The sequence below is a fragment of the Grammomys surdaster genome, unplaced genomic scaffold (genome assembly GCF_004785775.1).
Source record: "Grammomys surdaster isolate TR1022 unplaced genomic scaffold, NIH_TR_1.0 100, whole genome shotgun sequence".
Lineage (NCBI taxonomy): Eukaryota > Metazoa > Chordata > Mammalia > Rodentia > Muridae > Grammomys > Grammomys surdaster.
Genome location: NW_021604579.1, coordinates 3,653,022 through 3,674,198, shown reverse-complemented (window position 1 = coordinate 3,674,198; position 21,177 = coordinate 3,653,022). Strand labels below are relative to the sequence as shown.

General features: G+C 46.6%; 1 protein-coding gene across 3 annotated transcripts in view; it reads right to left on the bottom strand.

The window, feature by feature from the left end:
- The window catches only part of St3gal3 (ST3 beta-galactoside alpha-2,3-sialyltransferase 3), a 201,203-nt gene that overhangs the window by 75,881 nt on the left and 104,145 nt on the right, over positions 1 to 21,177 (bottom strand). For all 3 annotated transcript variants that reach the window (XM_028785693.1, XM_028785699.1, XM_028785708.1), the window contains 2 exons: positions 21,050 to 21,092; positions 3,454 to 3,546 (listed from right to left, as the gene is read on the bottom strand). In XM_028785693.1, coding sequence (XP_028641526.1) covers positions 3,454 to 3,546; positions 21,050 to 21,092 — 136 coding nt within the window. The remainder of the gene's footprint in view (positions 1 to 3,453; positions 3,547 to 21,049; positions 21,093 to 21,177) is intronic.

Below are 21,177 nucleotides of genomic sequence, written 5' to 3'. Positions count from 1 at the left end.
TAAAGGGAGAGCAGATCACCACTGCTAACAGTGTCATAATCATGCTGTCATCATTCTGAGGAATCTACTTAATATAGCAAGACCAGAAAAAAGAACAAGAGGCATCATGGCTAGAGAGATGGCTTAGTGGGTGTACGTGCTTGCCTCAAAGTATGAGTACATGGATTTCATCCCAGAACCCACATGGAGGGGGAGGAGAGAACTCACTCCAAAGGTGTCCTCTGACCTCCACCTGTGTGCTGTAGCATGCCCCACACCATTAGACACATGATGATAAGTAAGATAAAATAAAAAAGAGAGGATGCTATACTGGAAAGGATGAAATGAAACTGTCTGTGGTAACAGAAGCCACGACTGTCCAACTGTGTGTGAATTTGTTACAAGGACAAAGATCGGCAAAATAGCCTTGCACATGCCAGCTGATTTTCAATAAGTGTGGACACAGGTAATTCAGTGTGTTGGTATATGGGTGTATGTGTCTGTCTCTGTGTGTGTGTGTGTACATGTGTGTGTTGCGGGGGTCACCAACACTATTTTGGAACTGTTAAACACCCATATGTAAATAAAGAAATCTCAAGCTCTTACATGTCACTATATACAAATAAGAACTCAAAACAGGTCAGAGGCTTAAGTGGAAGAGCTAAACCCATAATAATTTTAGCAGAAAACAAGAAAAAAAGCCTTTCTGACCTTGTGTTTGAGACATATTTCTTAGATATAACATCCTTAAAAGAAAAAAGGTAATGAGTCAAACTCTATAAATATTAAAATTTCCGTACTGTAAAGAATCCAGAGAATAACAAATTTCTACCCCTGCCCCCACCCCCAGGCCAAGGGAAGGACGCTCAGCAGTTGGGACTGTCAGATGCTGCTGGTAGGAAGGAAAACTGGGATTATCACACTCAAAGACAGCTTGGCCATACATCAGACGTGGTATCCAGTCACTGCACTTCTAGGTATTCACTATGAAAGGTGAACATATGTATTCATTCAGAGCCCAGCACTCTGTGTCTCAGTGGCTTCTCTCTGCCCTTAAACCCAGTGCTCCAGTGGCTTTCTTTAAAATGGCCTCCAATTGGAACTGCCTTACATGTCTTTGATTTCTGAGTGAACAGAAGCATCGCATCTCTATAATGGAGCATTACTCTGTAACCAAAGGGAGCCAAAAGCCAGGATATACAACAGGTGCACGGACTGTGAATACATTACCAAGTGTGAGAGGCTGCCTCTAAAAGCTGTATGATGCCATCCATAAGACATCCCAGGAACACCGCAGGGTTAGAAAGTAGGTCAGCAGTTGCCAGAGGCTGAGGGTGAGAGAGGAACTCACCAAAAAGTGACATGGGGGATCTGGGGGAGATGGGAATGTGCTGCTGGTCACACAAAGTCCCATTTGTCAAAGTTCAGAATGGCACCAAAAGGCAAACCTTAGTGTTCATAAATTAAACTTCAGCGAATCTTGTTTTTAACAAAATTATGATATACCCATATAATTACATGTTATGTAATCATTTTTAATATGTCATGGGTTTTACTATGGGAGGCAGAGGCAGGAAGACCTCTGTGAGCTCAAGGCCAGTCTGGTCTATGCTGGATGGACAGTTTAGGGGATGCTGGATGGATGGACAGTTTAGGGGCAGAACTTGGGCTTGGCTTTCAGCATCTCCCAGAAAAATGAAAATATCTTTTAAAAAAGATGGAGCCATGTATGGTAGTAATATGATAATTTCCAACATGACTTTTAGGAATAAAGAATAAACTATAGAACAATAAAACACATTTCAACGTGTGATGATAGAGGCAGTCGCTGGGGAGGCGATCAAGAGCCACATTCCCTACCCACCCCCAACACACACGAGTTTGTATTACTTTCAATTAGAAAAGAAACCTATGTCCTGGTCAAGGAAAACTCGCAAGCGTCTGGGCTAGGGGATGGAGCAGTGCAGCTTGTGTAAGAACACAGAATACTGTGCTTTGCACGTTAGAGGGATTTAGTAACAGCTAAAGAGGCAAGCAGTGAGAGTCGGTTCAGAAGGCAGAGCCCAGACGGAGAGAACCTGTCTGAGCAGCAGCTACTCCAGCCTCTGCTTTTCACAGGGAGCTAGTGGGACTGCTCAGGATGGACCAGAGAATGAGCATCCCACTCCAGATCTCGGATCTGCTTCCATACCAGTTGCTTCCTAGCATCCCTCTTGCAAACACACTGTATATCTTGAGCTTGGGCTTGAAAGGATGGGAGGCAAACTCTTCCTTCAGAGAGCAGAGCTGCCCCCAGCACTCCGCAGTGAGCTGAAGTTACATCTCAATGCCCAGAAGCAAGACAACACAACTCGTCAGCCCCTGTTCCTCCTCAAGGCCTGACTGTACGCATAATGTTTTTGTGCACTGTGTAATGGTTGGTTATCTATGTGTTATCCAAATGCTGATTTCTAGGCCCTCATATCTTGTTTCAATCAGACATGGCACTGTAACGCTTGTCTCATGACTCTCCTGTCTCAAGTTTGTATAAACAACTCTTACCACTTATTCTCTGCCTTGTCAATAAAAGCTGATAACCCAATGGCTGGGCAGAAGAGAGAACAGTTCCACCAGCTAGTGGAAGAAGAGAGAGAGGAAAGGAGAGGCAGATCTATCATGAGGAGGGAGGAGGAAAGAATTCTTGAGAGTTCAGCCAAAACATGGACAACTTAATTGCAAGTATCATTTGGGATATTGGCTGGGAAGTGGCCAGATTATCTTAGGGGGCTAAGATAGATTATCTGACTGCCTAGATAATGAGGTGAAGCTTGGAAGTAAATCTTGGCCTCTCTGTGTTATTATTGGGAACTAGCTAGGATAAAGAAATACAGCCACCATATGAATTTACTAACTACATTTATAGTAAAGGTAACATTTACACTTGATAGAAGCATTTGGTAAACAGAACTTCCTATATCAGGCACAGACTTTCTTGGCAAGCCTGAAATCAGGGAGATCAGGCACCCTAGAATGCCAAATGGACAGCCAGGGAAGGTACTAAAATCCAGACAACTTCAGGAAGCATTCTTCATTCTTGTTTTATTTATTTATGTCTCTCTGAGGCCAGCCAAGGGGACCCAACTTGGGTCCAGATTCCCAAATGATTCCAGGACCAGAAGTGTCAGTGCTTTGCCTGGTGGCTCTGGACACCTGACTTCCAGGGTCCAGCCAAGCACATTCTACCTCCTGTCCCCTCTAAATACACTGCAAGGCCAGGCACAGCGCTTAGAGGCTGGAAGCAACACAGAGTGTGTCATGAGCAGAGTGGGCAGTGTGGAACCCATGAAAGCAAAGTCCTTCCCTGGGCACCAGTGAACCAGGCAGAGGAAGGGGACTTAGATGACCTCCTCAGAAGAAAGCCATGTTCTTGCCAGCATTTCATATGGTTGAGCCACAGCCCACACTGTTCAGGCATCGAGGGCAAGGATCACATACCTGGGGAAGATGGCAGTCATCATGGCTGAAGCGTAGCCGGGTTTACAAGCTCCCTCGGAAAAGTTTGCGTACTTGGTGGCTAGCTCGGCAGGCCTGCAGGAGAGAGAGGAGGTCAGAGCTGGGCACAAGGGCAGCGGGTAGATTATCAGTTCAGCAGGAGCTGTGGAGACTGAAACGGAATAAAGCCTTTTTACATCAAGTTCCTGAGAGAATTAGACAGGCCAATAAAAACGGACCCTCAACAGCCTCCACAAAAGAAAGGGACACCCTATGTTTCGTTTCACAGATTCTGTGTCGTAAGACTGATCGCCACAAAGGCTCTATGGCTGGGCAGGCAGTGCTGGGAGCACTGCTGGACATAGCTTATAAGGCCTTGACACATGCAGAGGCACTGGCTTTTGCAGTTTCCAGGCATGACCCTACCTGTCCAGTCTCCTCTGCTTTTCTCCCTTCCACCCCCTCTATTATCCACCCCGTGGGCACATCCATGGTGAACACCAACACAGCCAATGTGTGTTATTGAGCTATTGATGAATCAGTTTGACCTTCAGTTGAGCATGCTCTCTTGCTCAGTTTGCAATCTCCCTGAGTCCTCCTGGAGAATGCCAGGCCTTTAAAACTAAACTCTGAGGTGGGCTTCACAGGAGCGGTTCCCACACCCACAGACTGGGCTGCCTGCCTCTCTGCTCTGGCAGTCTTCCAGCCCAGCATCCGTATCCTATGCCCACTCCCAGCTGCACTGCTCCTCCACAGAACTCTCTCTCACTCCAGCGTAAATTCTTGGGATCAGACCTCTGCCTGCACTTCACACAGAGATGGGTACACGAAGACCTCTGTACATTTTTTTTTTTTTTGAAAACCAAATCGATGCTGGCAGCCTCCCTGCACTATGGTCTGAAGACAAGGAAATCACGGGAAGCTTCAGGGTGGAGACTGTGAGCACTGTCTGAGGGCTGTGTCCTGGCCTTGTCTTGGCTGAGTGACTACAACTGGATCATCCTACAGCATCAGGTTTCCAAATCCTGATGTGTTCAGTGTGGTTCTGGAGTCACTGCCCCCCATCACAGCTCTGCCCTGTGCAGTCCGGAAAACATCAGGACATCTTCAGTAAATGACCCTGTGAACAGCAGGATTGAAGGCCTTGCCAGTAGTGTCACCTGCCAGCTTAGATTCCCAGCCTCTGAGCTGCCCCCCACTTCACCCCCTCCACACCAGTGGCCAGCTGCCGCAATGGGTGTGGCTCAATAGTAAGCTGGCCTTCAGCCTGGCCCCTGTAGACATTGAAGTGTGTGGGGGTGTCTGTGCTGGACAGCCAGGAATTATCACACATCATCTGTGGGGTGTTCAGTCCAATTCATCCCTGAGGTGTAGTCCAGGGCCTTATGCGAGAGATTGCTCAACAAGTACACACAGAATTTTAGAAATCTGCATGTTTAAGCCTTCCCTGCCAATGAGATTCAAAAGAGATGCAAATGTGAAGCGAGGGGCTGGAACTTTATTTGATAAACAAAGTCAAAGGTTCTAACAGGAGAAAAACTGTATTTTCCTACGTAAACAACTGTATTTTGGAAATGAAATATGGACGTCATTGCAATTATGGAGCTTACTGGAAGCTTCTGGATGAAGTACAGTGACTAACAGCCTCTCCTCTCAATAGCCCTGGGAGTGGGTGCCCTGCACCACAAATAGAACGATGAAGAACCAGACCCAAGACCATGCAGCTGCCTCTGCTCGCGTCAGGGCTACGGACATGACACTACCAGCAACATGATCACAGAGGTTGGCCAGGAGCCCAGCACCAGAAGGAGCAGTTGACATGGCCGGATATGGGTAGAAATGAAGGTCAAGAAGTCCTCGCCCCACTCTTTGAAAGTATGTACACAGCGCTGTGGCATTTTGAGTGCCTTTGTGCCATGTCTCCAGAACCCTCACCCTCAGGGTTGTCCAACTTGTACCGAGTGTCTGTGGTCTTTCTGAATTCCAGAAAGTTTACACAGAACTTGGAAGACAGATGGTAGCTGCCATCCATAACACAGTGCGTTGAAGAACACAATGCTCAAGAGACAAACCTCTGACCATATCTTTCCTCTTTCTGCTTCATCTTCTCAGCTCTTAGAAGGTACCTGAAGAATAGTCATTGGACAGCCCAAGGTTCCTAGGCTAGGGTGATCCACGCTAGAGAGGAGAGCCTGCATGCCAGATAGAGTGCAGAAAAGTGGGAGACACCAGAGCAGGCAGAAGTCTGCTCTTCCTAGGTGTGCAAGGTGGTCGATCAGGAATGATGAATGCTAACCAATTCATTTAGAAAAGCAAGCCTGGCTAGAGTAAGGCATGTCAATCATTACCAAATTAAAATGCCTTACAACAGCCTCCCGAATGTCCCAGTGAGAGAAGAATAGGGGGAGTGTTGAGGATTCTGAGTCATACAGCATGCTGGGACCTCTGGGGCAGACAGCGGTCAAACCCACTAAGATTAATGGTTGCCAGTTCCCTCAGGCCAGAATAGTTAAGTTTCTCTAGGCACTCACTCCAAATGCCAGGAGGCCCCCAGATGGCTGATCAAATCATTCCGCCCTTGTTCTCCCCGTACTCTGCAGCTGGCCTTTCACTGTAGAAGATGGAGCACTGCATCCACTAAGAGCACCCATTGTGTGCTGAACGTGACTAAGAAGCCCCTGGGGTGAAGAGTATAAACCACACACTCTTCAGAGGAAACCCAGATGACCAGACTGGAACCCAAAAGAAAACCCAATTCCCATTCCCCAACTCTGCTCAGAAGGGCCAAGTTTAGGGAAGCAGGCCAAGTCCTGGTAGTGAATGGAAGGAGGGCCACATCTGGACTCAGGTCTCCAGAGAATGCTGACAAGGGAGAAGACATGGAGAATCCCTTAGCCCACTTAGCCTTAGCCTCCTGTGTAGTGGGAAGTCAGATCCCTGGGATTTGGTGAGGACAGGGTGAGACACATGTTTGGGGAGCGGAGGGCTGACCATCTCAAGCAATGTACAAGTGTTAAGGAAAAGAAGGAGACAGAGGCAGGCGAGCACCTGGCCATGTCTGGATTCAATCCCATGAGTTGCTGTACAGACTGAGGGGTGCATTGCAAAAGCCAAAGTCTGAGGTCTTCTCAAGCAACATACAAGTGTTGTATCAAAAAGAAGAGGGCAGAGGTGGGCTGAGCACCCAAGTAACAGAGTGAGACCCTGTCTCAAAGAACAAAACAAAAACACAAAAGCAAAAACAGGAAGTAGAGAGCATTACATCCCACAGGGGCCAGTGGTGTCAAACGCAAAGGAGGCTGATCAGGTGACACCTGGGCTGGACAACTGACCCAGGCAATATGCAGGCCACTGCTGAGGTCCCTGGGAGCTGCTTCACCAGTGAGTGTGGATGGGAGCATGGGGGCGCAATGTGGGTGTGTGGTGGGAGTGGGTGTGTGCAACTCGATTCCACTGGATTTAAGAGGAAGCAAGGGAGGAACTAATCAGAGTAGACTACGGTGAGGGGTTTGCTATAAAGGGAGATGGAAATAGCTGGTAGGAGAACAGGGTGCAGGTAGTGATGTATTTTTATTGTTGTTTTGAGGATAAGAAGATTTTAGTGCATTCACACACCGATTTAGCCAGGGGCTCGAGTGAGTCTAAGCTCTGCATCCTTGGGAGACAGAACCAATTACTCCTGTCTGTGCTTCCCACGTGTCTTACAACACACCTTCTTCCTGGCTTGCTTGCTCTCTTCTGTCCACTCCTTCACTTCCTGTTCTCATTCACTCACTCAACAAACAATGAAGTTGCTGTCTGGTTTTTTATTCTGGCAGCATAGCTCAGCAAGCTGTGTGATTTGGAAGAGTGTTAGGTGTGTGTATGTGTGTGTGTGTGTGTGTGCACATGTAAGTGCAAGTAATGCAGGGACTAGGGACATGAGCAGGTGTTTACTGAAACAGCTTTCTGTCCTAATTTGGGAAGAGGAAAGTGTCTAGAAGAGGTGAGGACAGTAGAGATGGATAGGGGCTAAAATCATAAAATAAAATTATAAGCATGCAGGAAAACGCTGCAATGGAACACATGATTTTATACAATCAACATATGTGAATAGAAAGTAAGAGAAACGTCCTGTTGTTTAACCCAGAACATACGGCACAGAGTGCCCAAGTACCAAGACCACAACCAAAACTCAATTAGTCAGTTTGACTTGCAATGCTAATTAATGCAAATATGAGGGAGGGGGTGGTGGCTGGGGCCAAAAGCCTGAGGGTTAACTCTACAGATCAGTGGTGGACATTTTGTAATCAACAGACCAATTTCTAGAAGTATCTCAGAGAGGACCAGCCACTAGCTATGAGAGAAGCCTAACCCACCGCCTGACCACTCTGTCAGAGCCAGCCTCCCAGTGGGGATGTGGAGGCCCTCAGCACACAGCAAACTCTGTCACTGCTGCCTCCGGTCCATCCTCTTCTCTTCCTAGAGATCCACTTCTCCAATTACTAGAGCTGTTTCTGGGACAACCACGCAACCAACCAGGAAATGATAGAAGTAGCTTTGCTTAGTTTCAGTCACCTTATTTGATTATTAAACATTGCCACTTGAATTGTTCCCCCCAAAACAGTCTTCATGTAAGAAAATAACTTAATGCCATGACAGCTCCATTCAGGCGCCAAGGCGAATCTTTTCTCCTTAAGGGTAGTCAGTCAGTCAGTCAGTCAGTCTGTCTGTCTGTCTGTCTGTCTCCTTCTCTCCCTCTCTCCCTCTCTCCCTCCCTCCCTCTCTCCCTCCCTCCCTCTCTCCTTCCCTCCCTCTCTCCCTCCCTCCCTCTCTCCCTCCCTCTCCTCTCTTGTGTGAGGGATCCAGCCAGCCGCCTCCATGCCCTTGTAGAGTGCTGGCTCTATAGCTCCATTGCAGAGCTGTAGCACAGTGGCTGTCCCTTCTGACTCCTGGCCTTCTAACCTTGTTATTGTAGTAACAAGGCTCTCCGCAGGGAGTAAGGGAGTGCCTGGGCTGGCTGTCCTTGGGTTGTTCTTAGTTTCTCCTGTAGCTACAGGTGGCAGTGTCAACCTCCTCCACACTGGCTGCAGCTACTTGCTCTCTGCAGTCTTCAGCACAGGGATGGGTTTTTCCTATAGCTTTTGTGGGTGATCATGTTTAATTGGGGTTCTGAAGCTGACATTACTGTAGTCTGACCTCCTCTGGGGGCTTGGCTATTGTCTTCATCCGGGCTGGGAGGGCGCTCAGTAGCCTTCTCTGTGTGTTGGCCTCTGCTACACAACAGTCCTCACAGAAGCCCCACCAGGGCCTGCTGTGACGGCTCCAGCCTTGTTTCCACACTTCGATTCTTTAAAAATACAAACACACCCTCTTTCTGGGTGGTAGTGAGAAGAGCGAGGGAACTAACACACTGAGCAGGAGCCAGCGCCTAGCAGTGATCTATGATGTAACAGCTTCTCAGGCCGCTCAGGCGGCACGGCCAGCACGGGCTGTGCCCAGGCGGGTGGGGCTGCGAGAGGTCCGGAGGATAAGAGGTTGGGAGATCTGCTGCTCTCCGTTCACACTCAAATTTTCAAATGATGAACTTAGCACAACCAGAAAGTCCATTTCTACTCATATCTTCCCTGTGTGCTCTGAATGACACTGGCATTTGTGGTCGTCATTAGGAAAGCAGTCACACCCATGAGAGTCACCACAGGAAGGATAACACTGAGCAGTGATGTCACCCACTGAAGCGAATGGTCCTGTACTGAGTCTGTAAAACAGGCTCTGAAAAGAATCTCTGTGCAGCCTACTATTTCCTGCTACAGGGTAGGTGACTTTTCAAGAATGATGTACCGGACAACAAAGACCAGGAAGGGCTAGTTTTGGAACCTGAACACAGAGAAGAATTTGTTTACTAGATAGTACACAAACACATTAAGCATCTCCACATCCATCTAGAAATACTGGCAAAAAAACAAAAAACAAAGAAACATCTCACATGGCTCCAGCAATTGGTTTGTTCAAGCAGCTGGGGCTTTGAATGTACCTACAGCAGCCCCACTCCAAGGTAAGTGTGTGGTGTGTGTGTGTGTGTGTGTGTGTGTGTGTGCACGCTCGCTGGGGAATTTGTGTATGGAGGTCAGAGGAAAACCTACAGGTTTTCTACCACATCAGTCATAGGGATTGAACTCAGGGAGTAAGGCTTAGTTACAGGGCCTTTACCTGCTGAACTACCTAGACAGCCCTGCTGTTTTCATTAAAATAATAATAAAATTGATTATATGTGTATGTACATGTCTGTACATGTGTGTGTCTGATCCCCACAGAGGTTACTTAGAAGAGGGTGTTGAATCCCCAGGAACTGGAGTTACTGATGGCTGTGAGCTACCAGTTGGTGATGGGAACTGAACCTCAGTCCTCTGCAGAAACCCGAGCTACCTCCTGGTTTCATCAAATCCCTCTGTTTCCTTGGTAGAAAGAATGCTGACTTAAGCACATTTGACTATCTTGTGGCCCCAGGCTGTGTGCATATCAGGAGAGCCCTAAATGCAGTCCAACATGTTTATAGGTGACAGTGTCTCTTGCAGTGTGAAAAGCTTGGGTACCACTGAATCTTAAGGAAGGAAGACTAGATTTCAAGTAACAAGGTCTCCTCTGTGGTTTCTGTGGCTCTTAAAATAAGTGTCAACGGGCTGATGGGTTACCTGTCGGTAATGACACCTGCTCTAGTAATGGTCAATACCTGCCTTCTCTATCCTTAGCTCCATCTGGATGATCAGAGATACACCAATTTGGAGGAAAATGACTATTCCTTCCACCTTTGTTACCCAAATTTTTCTCTCTAACCTGCTTGCCAGCTCCAAACGTCTGCTTGATAGGAATAAGGCCAACATTTGCATGCGCAGGCCTGTCATCTACTGTCACCCCAGTATCTGTGTGAGCACCACAGAGGGGCCAAGTCTCAACAGATTTTTACTGAAAGTCACAGTAAAGATTCATGTCTGATATTCCTATGCAGGATTAGATAAATCCTTATCCTCAGTCCCAGGCAGCATTGTCTCTAAGTCGCTAGGTCCAGGCTTCTCAGAGTGGGCGTAGCTATTAAATCTACTTGAGAGGACTGGCGAGATGGTTTAGCAGTTAATAGTTCTGACTGCTCATCTAGAGGGCTCAGATTTGATTCTAGCACCCACATGAAGGCTCACAACCATCTGTAACGCCATTACCAGGGGATCTAACACTCTCTTCTGACCTCTTCAGGCACCAAGCATGAACATGGTGCACATATGTACATGCAAGCAAACACATACTTAAATAAACTGGGTGAAGAAGATTACATCAGAACAACACATATGTATTATGGAATTGAACACAGAACTTTAAATGAAATGAGGGTTTCCTGGAACTCACTCTGTAGACCAGGCTGGCCTCACACTCAGAAATCCGCCTGCCTCTGCCTCCCAAGTGCTGGGATTAAAGGCGTGCGCCACCACTGCCTGGCGTAATGAGGACTCTTAAAGACTCTTGTGTTTGAAGGGGCCCCTCCATGGGGTTGTTTATCTCTGCTACACCCAAGGTGCTCTGCAGGGATTGGTTCAGAAGCACAATACTAAAGACTCAGACTTCAATGTTGGATCCTGTCCTCAAGAAGCTTGTAATCTAGAGGCAAGAAGGTAAATTAAAAACAAAAACAAAACAAAAAACTGCCAAGGGTTAGCACAAGAAGAGTCATGCACAGGGTGTGGGGGGAATGAGGGAATTATCCTAGGGATGGGGAGCAGAAGGGCGTTCTCAGCAGGGACACAATACATACAGCTGGGACAGAGAGGGAGAGGGAGAGGTGGAGGGGGAGGGGGAGGGGGAGGGGGAGAGATGCTGGGGAGCTATCACTAGACCAGCACTACTGAGCTGATGGAGTGAAGTCTGTAAGGACAGATCATGGTTCCTCTCTGACAGCAGCACACACTCTTAACTTCTGGGCCATCTCTCCAGGCCTCATCTGGGTATCTTTTTAGTACAGTATCAGTTCTGATCTTCTGCCCTTTTATAAATGGGTTGATGGTTTTCTTACTATTGAGTTTTAAGAGCTCTTTGTACATTTTGAATGTAAGCCCTTTCTCTTGGCCCTAAGCATAGACGAGTCTGTAGTCAGGCATGATTACAGTGACAGGCCTGGAGCTATCCCTCCAAGGCTCTGACCCTGGCACATAAAATATTAACACAGAATAGCCATGGCACTGCTTACACAGGAGTCTCCCAGCCTGGCTAAGTAAAGCAGTATCTTGAGTGGTCAGACCCCAGGCATGAATCATTGCATGAATACATACATAGCTTATGTGTAAGGGCAATTACTCTTGGTGACAGTCACCTGGGGAAGTGCTCCGTTACTCAGATAGAAAGTAGAATCCTAAGCAGTTGTTCTCAATTTCACAGCATGTTAGACTTACCAGGAAGGTTTAAAAATCCCACTGCCTAGGCTACATTCTTAAACAATGAATTCCAAATATCTAGGGGTAGGGTTGGGGTGGATATCTGTAACTTGTTTTTGATCCCCGGGTGGTTCCAGTACTCAATCAAGACTAAGAATCACTGTACAAAGAGAGACCCTGGAAGCTCTTGGGGTCTTGAGAGGCAGTCTCTGGGCTGTGGGCTGTGAAACAGGCTGCAGCTATGAAGCAGGGAGCCTAGCCAAGTCCTGAAACTGTCCTGCTCTGGCATAAACAGAGAGCGGCCCGCACATACAAGCTGCAGTCGAGACAGAATTCTGCATGACGTCACTCACATGTGCCATCTAAAATGAGAGCAGAATGGTTTACTAGAGAGGCTGGGAGAGCATGGGGTGATCAAGACGGCTTGACAGGGGATGAGAAGAGACATATAGAAGGCGTACAATAAATTAAAAAAAAAGAAGGTGCACAATCCCGGCCAGCAGGAAAATGAGCTCAGGTGTTGTATTACACAGAGGGCCATCATAGTTAACATCGTACCACATACTCATAGAAAGCTTGAAGAGAGGTTCTGAATGTTTTTGTCAAAGGGGAATGGTCAGTGTTTGAGGTGATGGCTAGCCTGTTTGTTGGTTACCATGCAGGTAAAAATGAACAAACGCACTCCTGCGTACAGACCCCCACTGGGCTTTACCAAGCTGTTCAATTACCTGTCAGGTTTAAGACTTACAATTTAAAAGGAACTGTGTGTTTTGTAAGACAGCTTACAGTTTTGTGTCTCTTGTATCCACAGGGTCCATTTCTCTGCTTCCCTCTTTCGTTTTTAGTTCCACATGCTTGCCTTTGCTTAGAAGAACCAAGAGAAAACCATACTATCTCCCCCATTTCTAAAGTATTAAAGAGATGCTACATTCCTTGAAGTCAATGTAACTGTGGCAGCAGGTCATGAAGTGAAAGACCCTCTAGGAGAGAGAAAAATTCAGGATTAGGCAGAAGTCACCTGCCTGCCTTTCTTTCTTTCTTTCTTTCTTTCTTTCTTTCTTTCTTTCTTTCTTTCTTTTTCTCCCCCCTCCCTTCCCCCCCTCTCTTTCTTTTCCTCCCCCTCTTCCTCTTCTTCTTCCTCCTCCTCCTCCTGCTTCTTCTTCTTCTTTTTAAACCAATCTGTATGTCCTAAAGGTAACTGGCAGATCTTTCTAGACTTCTGTGTAAAGGCTGGCAGTGCAATCCACTTTCCTCTCGCCTTCCCTGATTTGACAAACATTTGCTGCACTGTTTGCTGCATACCACATACATTGTAGTAGGCACTGTGATACCCCTGTGACTAGGTTAGTGTTCATTCCTGCCTTTATAAAGTCTACAGTTCCCCAAACTTGTTGCAGGATATTTTATCACATTGTGAACCCTGAGATTGTGTTATTTACTGAAAAAAAAAAAAAGGCTCTTTCTAGTTGTGGTGTGGCTCAGCCTTTAGCACACTCCTTTAATCCCAAACAGTAAAGGTAAAGTTAGTTTGTAGAAGGCAGTTTGAAAGTGATGTCTGATTGAGTGACAGAGAAATATTTGACAGAACAGGATATGCTAACTCTCATGAGAACAGGTAAAACAGGCTACTTAAAAGAACACTAAAGAAAAGAAGAGAGAGAAAGAGAGAGGAGGCAGTTCTACCTGGACAGTGTACAAAGACAGGTTGCAGAAAGAGAACAAGCTAGACACACGTGAAGACAGAACAAGCCAGAGAATAAGAGGGAGCCAGAAGATTAGAACAGATTGCCAAAATCAGTATGAGGCCAAGCAGAGCAATTCAGAAGCTGAGAGAGAAGCCAGATTGAATCAGTCAGCACGGAGAGGAGTTGGAGCCAGAGCAGCTGAGTTGATCAGTTTGCCAAGCTCAGAAAGAACAGGAAAGGGTGAGCTTATTCAGCAGCAAGCCTCCGAGGCTGAAAACATCCTAGGCCTAGATTCGTATAGAGACTAGAAGCTTCCAGAACTAGGCCTAGGTAAGCAGATGGAGGCCATGAAGCCTTGTCAACGACAATTTCATCAGGAGAATAACAGTTGCTTTAATACAGACTTAGAATGGAACTCTGCTAGTTAGCTTTGGCTGTGAACCTGATATAGCCTGACTCAGAAAAGCTGTCAGAGCAGGAACCAGAGGAAGCAACCGAGTAGGCAGTGTTCCTCTGTGGTCTCCTTGCCAGCTCCTTCCTGAGTTCCTGCCTGGCTTCCCCAAGTGATGGACGGTGACCTGGTGTGGGATGACATAAACCTTGTCCTTCCTGAGTTGCTTCTGTCAGTATTTTGTCACAGCAACAGAAAAGAAAACTAGAACAGAAACTAAGTATAGATTAAACACAAGTAGAAAGCTTGTTTTGTTTTTAGAGGAAGTGAACGGTGGGGTAGGGGGCTGGGGGGATAGGAGGGTGGCTTGTGCCTTTAATTCCAGCACTCAGGAGGCAGAGGCAGATGGATCTCTGTGAATTTCAGGACAGCTAGAGATATACAGTGAGGCCCTGTCTCAAAAAAACAAAAACAAACAAACAAACAAGCAAACAAACAGTACAGAAGTGAAGATGTAAGGAGCCCGAAGCTGGGTAGAGGAGGGTCAGACTTAGGTTTGATCAGATGCTGTTCTCTGAACACAACTAAACTGCTTGCTTTCTCCACCCCGTCATCTCATTTGTTAAAAGCATTTGAATACTACCTATTTTATAGTTATCTGTCAACGCATCCATTCATGCATCTAATGTTTACTGAGCAATCACTAGGCAACAGGTGCTAGGAAACAGCAGCAAAGGAAGCAGGAGAAGCCCCTGTGCTCTCCCTGGTGGGTGGAGGCAGACAGTGAACGGGCAGGCAAAGGTATGGAGCATCCACAGCGATGAGCACTCCAAAGAGCTCCTCAGCCACAGCCAGGTTTGCTGAGTGGCCAATCACTAGAGAGTTAGGGCGGGGACTTGAAAGGGAGGGTCTCAGATGGGAACTGGAGGCGGGTGTTGCCAGCTGGACAAGGATGAAAAGCAGCTGCCAGGACAAGACTAAGATGGACAGGTAATGGGCCATGGGGCAGGACATAGTTCAGGCCAGGACTGTTGGGTTATAATAGCTGAGAATCTGCCCAGCTCGAGTGCCCAAAGCTTTTAATAAATACAGTAAGTCTCCAGTCATTTTTCGGAGCTGGGGCAGGCATAGAAAAGCCTTATGGTTACATGGGGGAGCAGCCATGGTTGGGGTATGGCTATCTGGACAGGGTAATGGTCCAGGGGGCAGGGGCAGGCTGGACCTTGGATGCTGTACTTAAGGGAAAGGCAGCCAGGTTCTATTTCAGAGTCGAAGCAACGATGCTCTGGCTTTTCCCTTGGGCAGCTGGAAGGATGGAGCTGCTATTTTCTGAGATAAGCAAGATTCCGGGAGGTGGGGCTATGAATATGGATCTTGGCTCTAGATATGTGAACTGTGAGAAGCAGAGACACAGCCAAGGGAAGTAGGTCCTGGATCAATGACTCCGAGTGTGGGAGAAAGGACTGGGCTTGGTCCAAACCTGGGAGTCATTAGCATATAGATGACATGAAAGGCCAGGAGACAGATGAAGTGCACCGGATGAGGTCATCTAAGTGGCTGTTATGAGGAAGAGATGACACAAAATATCCAGCATGGCACTGGGCATACAATGCTTCCCCTTGCAAGCCATATGGCAGAACTTGGCAAGGCTGTTTCAGAACCGGTAAATTTACCTCTGGCTCCCCCATTCTCCTCTTGTTCCTATGTTTTGTTGTTGCTGTTGTTGAGACAGACCTAACTATGTAGTTCTGGCTGGCCTAGAACACGTGGCCCTCCTGTCTTGGCCACTCACGTATCTGGGAAGAAAAGTATATGCTTCTGCACTCAGCTTCCTCCAGCAGCGCTTTGAGTTGGTGCATGGTTATATGCCTTCCTTAAGTGGCCTGCTTTTCTTTTTTTTTTCTCTCTTTTCTTTTTTTTTTTTTGTGGCCTACTTTTCATAAGGCTCTTGGTGCTAAAAGTCACTGGTTTAGGACTTTATACCTTTGTCTTTGCACAGAACTCTTCACAAAATTAATTGAGCATTTAAGTTCCTACACCTGGTAATTATAAGAAACCATACCACCTCAGACAGATTCCATGGAACACCTACCCAAACCCAGTTAAAAGAAAGAAAATTCATGTCTAATCCAATCTACCCCCAGAGAGCTCATGAGAGTGCAGGAATCACAAATCTTAGCACTGGGACCTGGTTCTTCAAGGCATCCAGATATCTCATCTCCCAGGATGAGTAGCAGGCACCTTCTTGACTCACGGTATCACATTCCTGAGGCTGAGATTTCCTTAGGGCTCTGTGTGGGACACTCTGCCTTAGGATGGGATGGGGCCTCTCCATCACCTCTTTGGGTCTTTGCTGAAACATCACTTTCCCAGGAAGTTCTGCTGGCACTATCCACTTACTCATGCAGTGTCCTCCACAGCATCCCCTCGCTGTACGGTTGTCCTCCTTAGCACATACTACTTCACAGGACTGAGAGCTTGTTTATAACATTCAGAAAAGATTTTATTTGTGTTATTTATGTGTGTGCTATGTGTGAATGCCCAAGGAGGCCAGAGAAGGGCGTTGGATCCCATGAAGCTGGAGTTAGGCCCTGTTGTGAGCCACTGGATATAGGATCCTAAGAACTGATTGCCCAAACCTCAACAAGAGCAGCAGGTGCTGTTAACCCCTGAGCCCTTTTGGCAGCCCCCACAACATTTTGTTTATTATGCAATAACTTATCAAGATCTCCGCTGAATGAAAGAGGAATGGTTGCCCTCCAGCTGTCATGAGGACCATTATTTCTGACCTTTTCCAACTTTTGGCTTTGAAGCAAGCACTGCAGACTGCCTCCGGCCTCCTAAGGGGCCAGGCCTGAACCCTGAAGGTAGGCTGTGGCTATGAGCATTACAGCTGGGATGGCCAGCCCTGGGGGCAGGTGAGATCAGTTCTCGGGCACGTGCCACCTTGTTGGCCTTGAGTCTTACATATTCTTGTTCACCCCCCGACACACACACACACACACACACACACACACACACACACACCCATGATACTTGTCTCATCTTCCACTCACTGTGCTCTGAATCTTGTTGCCTACTGTTTTCTCACCTCGCTCCTTACTCTAGGGTTCCATTATACTCCTCGAGGCCTTCAAGCCTCTGTATCTGCAGCCTCCTTGGTGAATGTTCTTTTTACTGTCTGCTCAGAGTAGTCTAGGTATCCTCTACAAACACCATTTCTATTGCCTTCTGAGGAGGGGCTTTTTGTCTCTACAACACATATTTGGGGATGCCTGGCACCTCCTTCAGACTCCACCACCTGTCCCAATCATCAGTATATGTACCACCCTTATTTTAAAAGCAATCCATGCATTGCTTATGATACCCAGCACAACTACCCTTGCTGGTGCTGTTCACCCCCGCCCATGTTCACTAAGCTAACATGCATACATATATATGGCTTAGACTTTTCCATTGTATCCCATGCCCAAAGTATATATAGTTGGTGTCAAGATGTATTGGCTAAATGAATAAATGCAAAAATTAAGTCAGGTATAGAACAAGAGACAAGGAGAATACAGATCCTGTTTGGAAGTGCCACCTTCCCCAATGGTAAGCTGATAAAAGGCCCCAATAAAGGGACTGGGGCTAAGAGCACTGGCTATTCTTTCCAGGACTCAGTTTCAATTCCCAACACCCACATTTGAGCTCACAATTACCTGTAACTGTAACTCCAGTTCCAAGAGATCCGACACTTGCACACAGACATCCATGCAGGCAAAATACTCATGCACATAAAATAAAAAAATAAATAAATTCTTTTCAGAAAGACCACAATAAAGATACAGGGTATGGCTGGATCTCATTCACGAGTCTGTACTCTCATGAGAACCTGTACTTAGTGATTAAATAAAAGCCCAAGATTAGAGCTAGTGAGATACAGACTTGGGCATAGGCCATGCCTGATTCTAAAACCTCTTTTTAGTTTTAAAATTTTTAGTCACACTGTTATTTATTTGCTTATTGTGTGTAGGTATGGGCACTTGAGAGGTCAGAGGAACCAATGCCTTCCTTCTGGTGTGTGGGTTCCAGGGATTGAACTCAGGTTGGCAGGCTCACCAACAAGCCCCTTACTGGGTGAGCCATTTTGCTGGCCCACTTTTTTTAATTTTAAAATCTAGGGTCCTTACAGTCTTAATTCTATGTACTGAGTTCAGTCTTGTACAGTATACAGAACTGTCTTATAACTAGTCATTTCAACATGAGAAGTCTCTGCAAGTGCTCTCCTTCCCTCTCTGCTGCTTTTCTCGGTCCTCGCTAACGATGGCTTGTTGTTCTCTTGTGCATCACTCTTTCCTGTGAACTGTTCCTCGTTTCCTTGAACAGTTCCTTGCCAGGAGTTCACATCCTTTTCTAGAGAGAGTATGGGTTTACTCCTGCCAGGTGCTTGGCAGCACTTGCCAAATCTGGGGTGTTTTACACATGGGCTTGGGAATTCCTAGTTTACTCGAGCAAGGAGACTCTGGCAATGACAGCAAGTATTTTCGTCTGCCGACTTTTTAGCCTAATCCACTCAGAGCTGGAGTAAGCTCCCTTTAATCCTGGCCTAGGGGCTCAGGGTTAGTCCTAGTATATTCTTACAGGGAGTCCTCTGCAGTTACAGTTTAACATGGGAAAGGCCACAAAGTGGCAAATATGGAGAAGTTAATAGACCCAGAGGCTACAATTGGAAGCTCTAAAATTTAAAGGAGACTTTAAAGAGTAGGGAGTGTGGAAACTAGAGAATGGGGTACAAGCAGTATTTAAAGAGAAAACAGTTGATATTTTTCAGGACATATACATTTTTATTCTCAAGAAGCTAAATTAACCCAAATTAAGATAAACACAATGAAATCCTTCCATTTGTCCACTTACAATAGAGTATACAATGCTTTCTTTTATTCGCCATAAACTACAATGAATGTAAGTACATAATCTACATTTTTCATAAGGAAAAAATGGGGCTCAGAAAGCTTGACCGTGCTGTTTAAGGTCACATAAACTAAGTGGCAGAGGCAGAACTCAGGCCCTGTTCTGATCTACACCGTATCCTTCCTATACATCGGACACAGAATAGCACACAACCAGAAGAGACTCTGTAAAGAGAGGTGGAAATATGGCTAAGGAATTCCCCACACAGCAGAATCCTTAACTTAGAAACCTGTCCCTGAATGCACCTGTGTTTCCCTTGGAAGAAGGCACTGGACTGGAGAAGCCTATGTAACAAGAGGCAGGAAGGTTCTAGCTTGCTCCTCACAATATGAGTTAAATGCATGGCCATATAAATTCCCTGGCCAAAGTCCAAGTCCCTGCAGATGATTCATGGAACTGGCCTGGTTTGCAGCAGCAAGCTACACAGTGATCTATTCCATACCACTCATCTGTCAAGACAGCAGGGTAGGAGCATCCTCCTCCTTCACTGTGAAGACAGCTTAAACACTGTAGTTAGCACATCCACCATAACATCTTCTTTGTTTATCCATTCGATTTGACTTGGTAATTACTGTCTCTTTTCTGGTCTGGTGGCATTTCACTTGCTTATGGCTTATACTTGATGTGCTTTGTTTTGTTTTTCTGTTCATAGCACTAAATGGAGACATTTCTAAAAAGGGAGTGCACAGTCCTTTAGCACACTCAAACTTCATTCCCCAGATGTTTGGGGCCTAACATCTCTCTGCCTGCCTTGTAAAGACACCAGACCACTCTTCCCTGGCAGCTGCTTCGATGATGTATAAAAACCGGGAGAGCCACAATGCCAGAACCCACAGCTTGAGGTCCCAGAGTCAAGACTCTAGATTCCAGGAAAAGTGGCCAGCTGCCAGACAATTCCAAGGCCTGGCAAGGATGAGCCTCACAGCTCCTGGTGTGATGATTTCACATAGGTATGACTCTGAAGCAGCTGTGTATAAGACCTTATGAGAGAGAGAGAGAGAGAGAGAGAGAGAGAGAGAGAGAGAGAGAGAGAGAGAGAGAGAGAGAAATGCAACTCTGATCTTCCATGACATATGTCTCACTTAGAGACATAGGAGCACAAGGATTATTGACAACTGTATGAATGGTCTTGTACAGGGTATAAACAAACAGAATGGACAGAGATCCAACTCATGGTGTGATGATTAAATGGGTTTGTGTTCATCTATCCACCCACCCATGTACCAACTTGCCCATCTATCCTTTCACCCATCTATCCACCCACCCACCCCACCCAACAACCCATCTATGCATCCATCTACCCACTCCTACCCACCCACCCAGCCATCTGGCCAAGCTTTCAGAGGCTGTTGAAACCTAACAAACCTATACTATACCTATGCTGTTTAGGCACCAGAGAGACCAGGAAAGAATGTTGGAGAATTGGATATCTGGTACTCAAAAGCCCCTGAATTAGTCACTTAAATTAAACCCTTCTAACAACTTATAAAGTATGCATACTGTCTTCATCTTACAGATGAAATGGTTCAAAGTAGCTAAGGAGCTTGCTCAAGATCGCAAGTTCAGTAAGTGGCAATCTGGGATTTGAATCAAGTTTTGTCTGGCTCTGAGCCTGTACCCTTAATAAATTAATAATCATCACACAGTTAATTATAGGAGAGCCAGACAATTGGCAGGCAATGGGGTTATGGAAATTCAAAGGAAGCATGGAAGAGCCAATTTAGTGTAGACAGGAAGTAATCTTGGGGTTTTCCAAGTGACCTAGCAAGAAGAGGCAGTGCTGAATGCCAAGTAACAAACCCCGGGGGGCGGGGGGGAGACCAGGTCTGCTTGTGGGAAGAGAGACAGGAGCTCAAAGGGCAGAAGCTGGGGACCTGAGCACAGGAGCACCTGGTGGGAGGGCATCTTTGACAGTCTCCACTGCTCCCACTCTGCTGGAAAAATTGTACCAGTATCCTCCAGTCCCTCAAGCTCTTGCAATGGTCTTCTGTCATGGGCCACCTGTGCTAGCCTAAGCCTCAGTTTATACCCACCACCCCATCCTGCCCAGGCTTAAAGATTCTGCTTACAACCTGAGGACAGAAGCTCCAAGGAATTCGCCCAAAACTAAGCAGATAGGAGGGTGACCCTTCCAAGCCAGGCCCCAGAGCTACGGCATTCCCCAGTCTACTTACAGTTTCGAGTCCAGCTTCAGGAGGAAGCCCAGTCTATCATACTCTGAAAAGGAAAAGCAGAAAATGTCACTGAAGTCTCGCCACTGCTGCCTCCGTGGGTTGCATTCCCAGAACTACACCATGGAGAC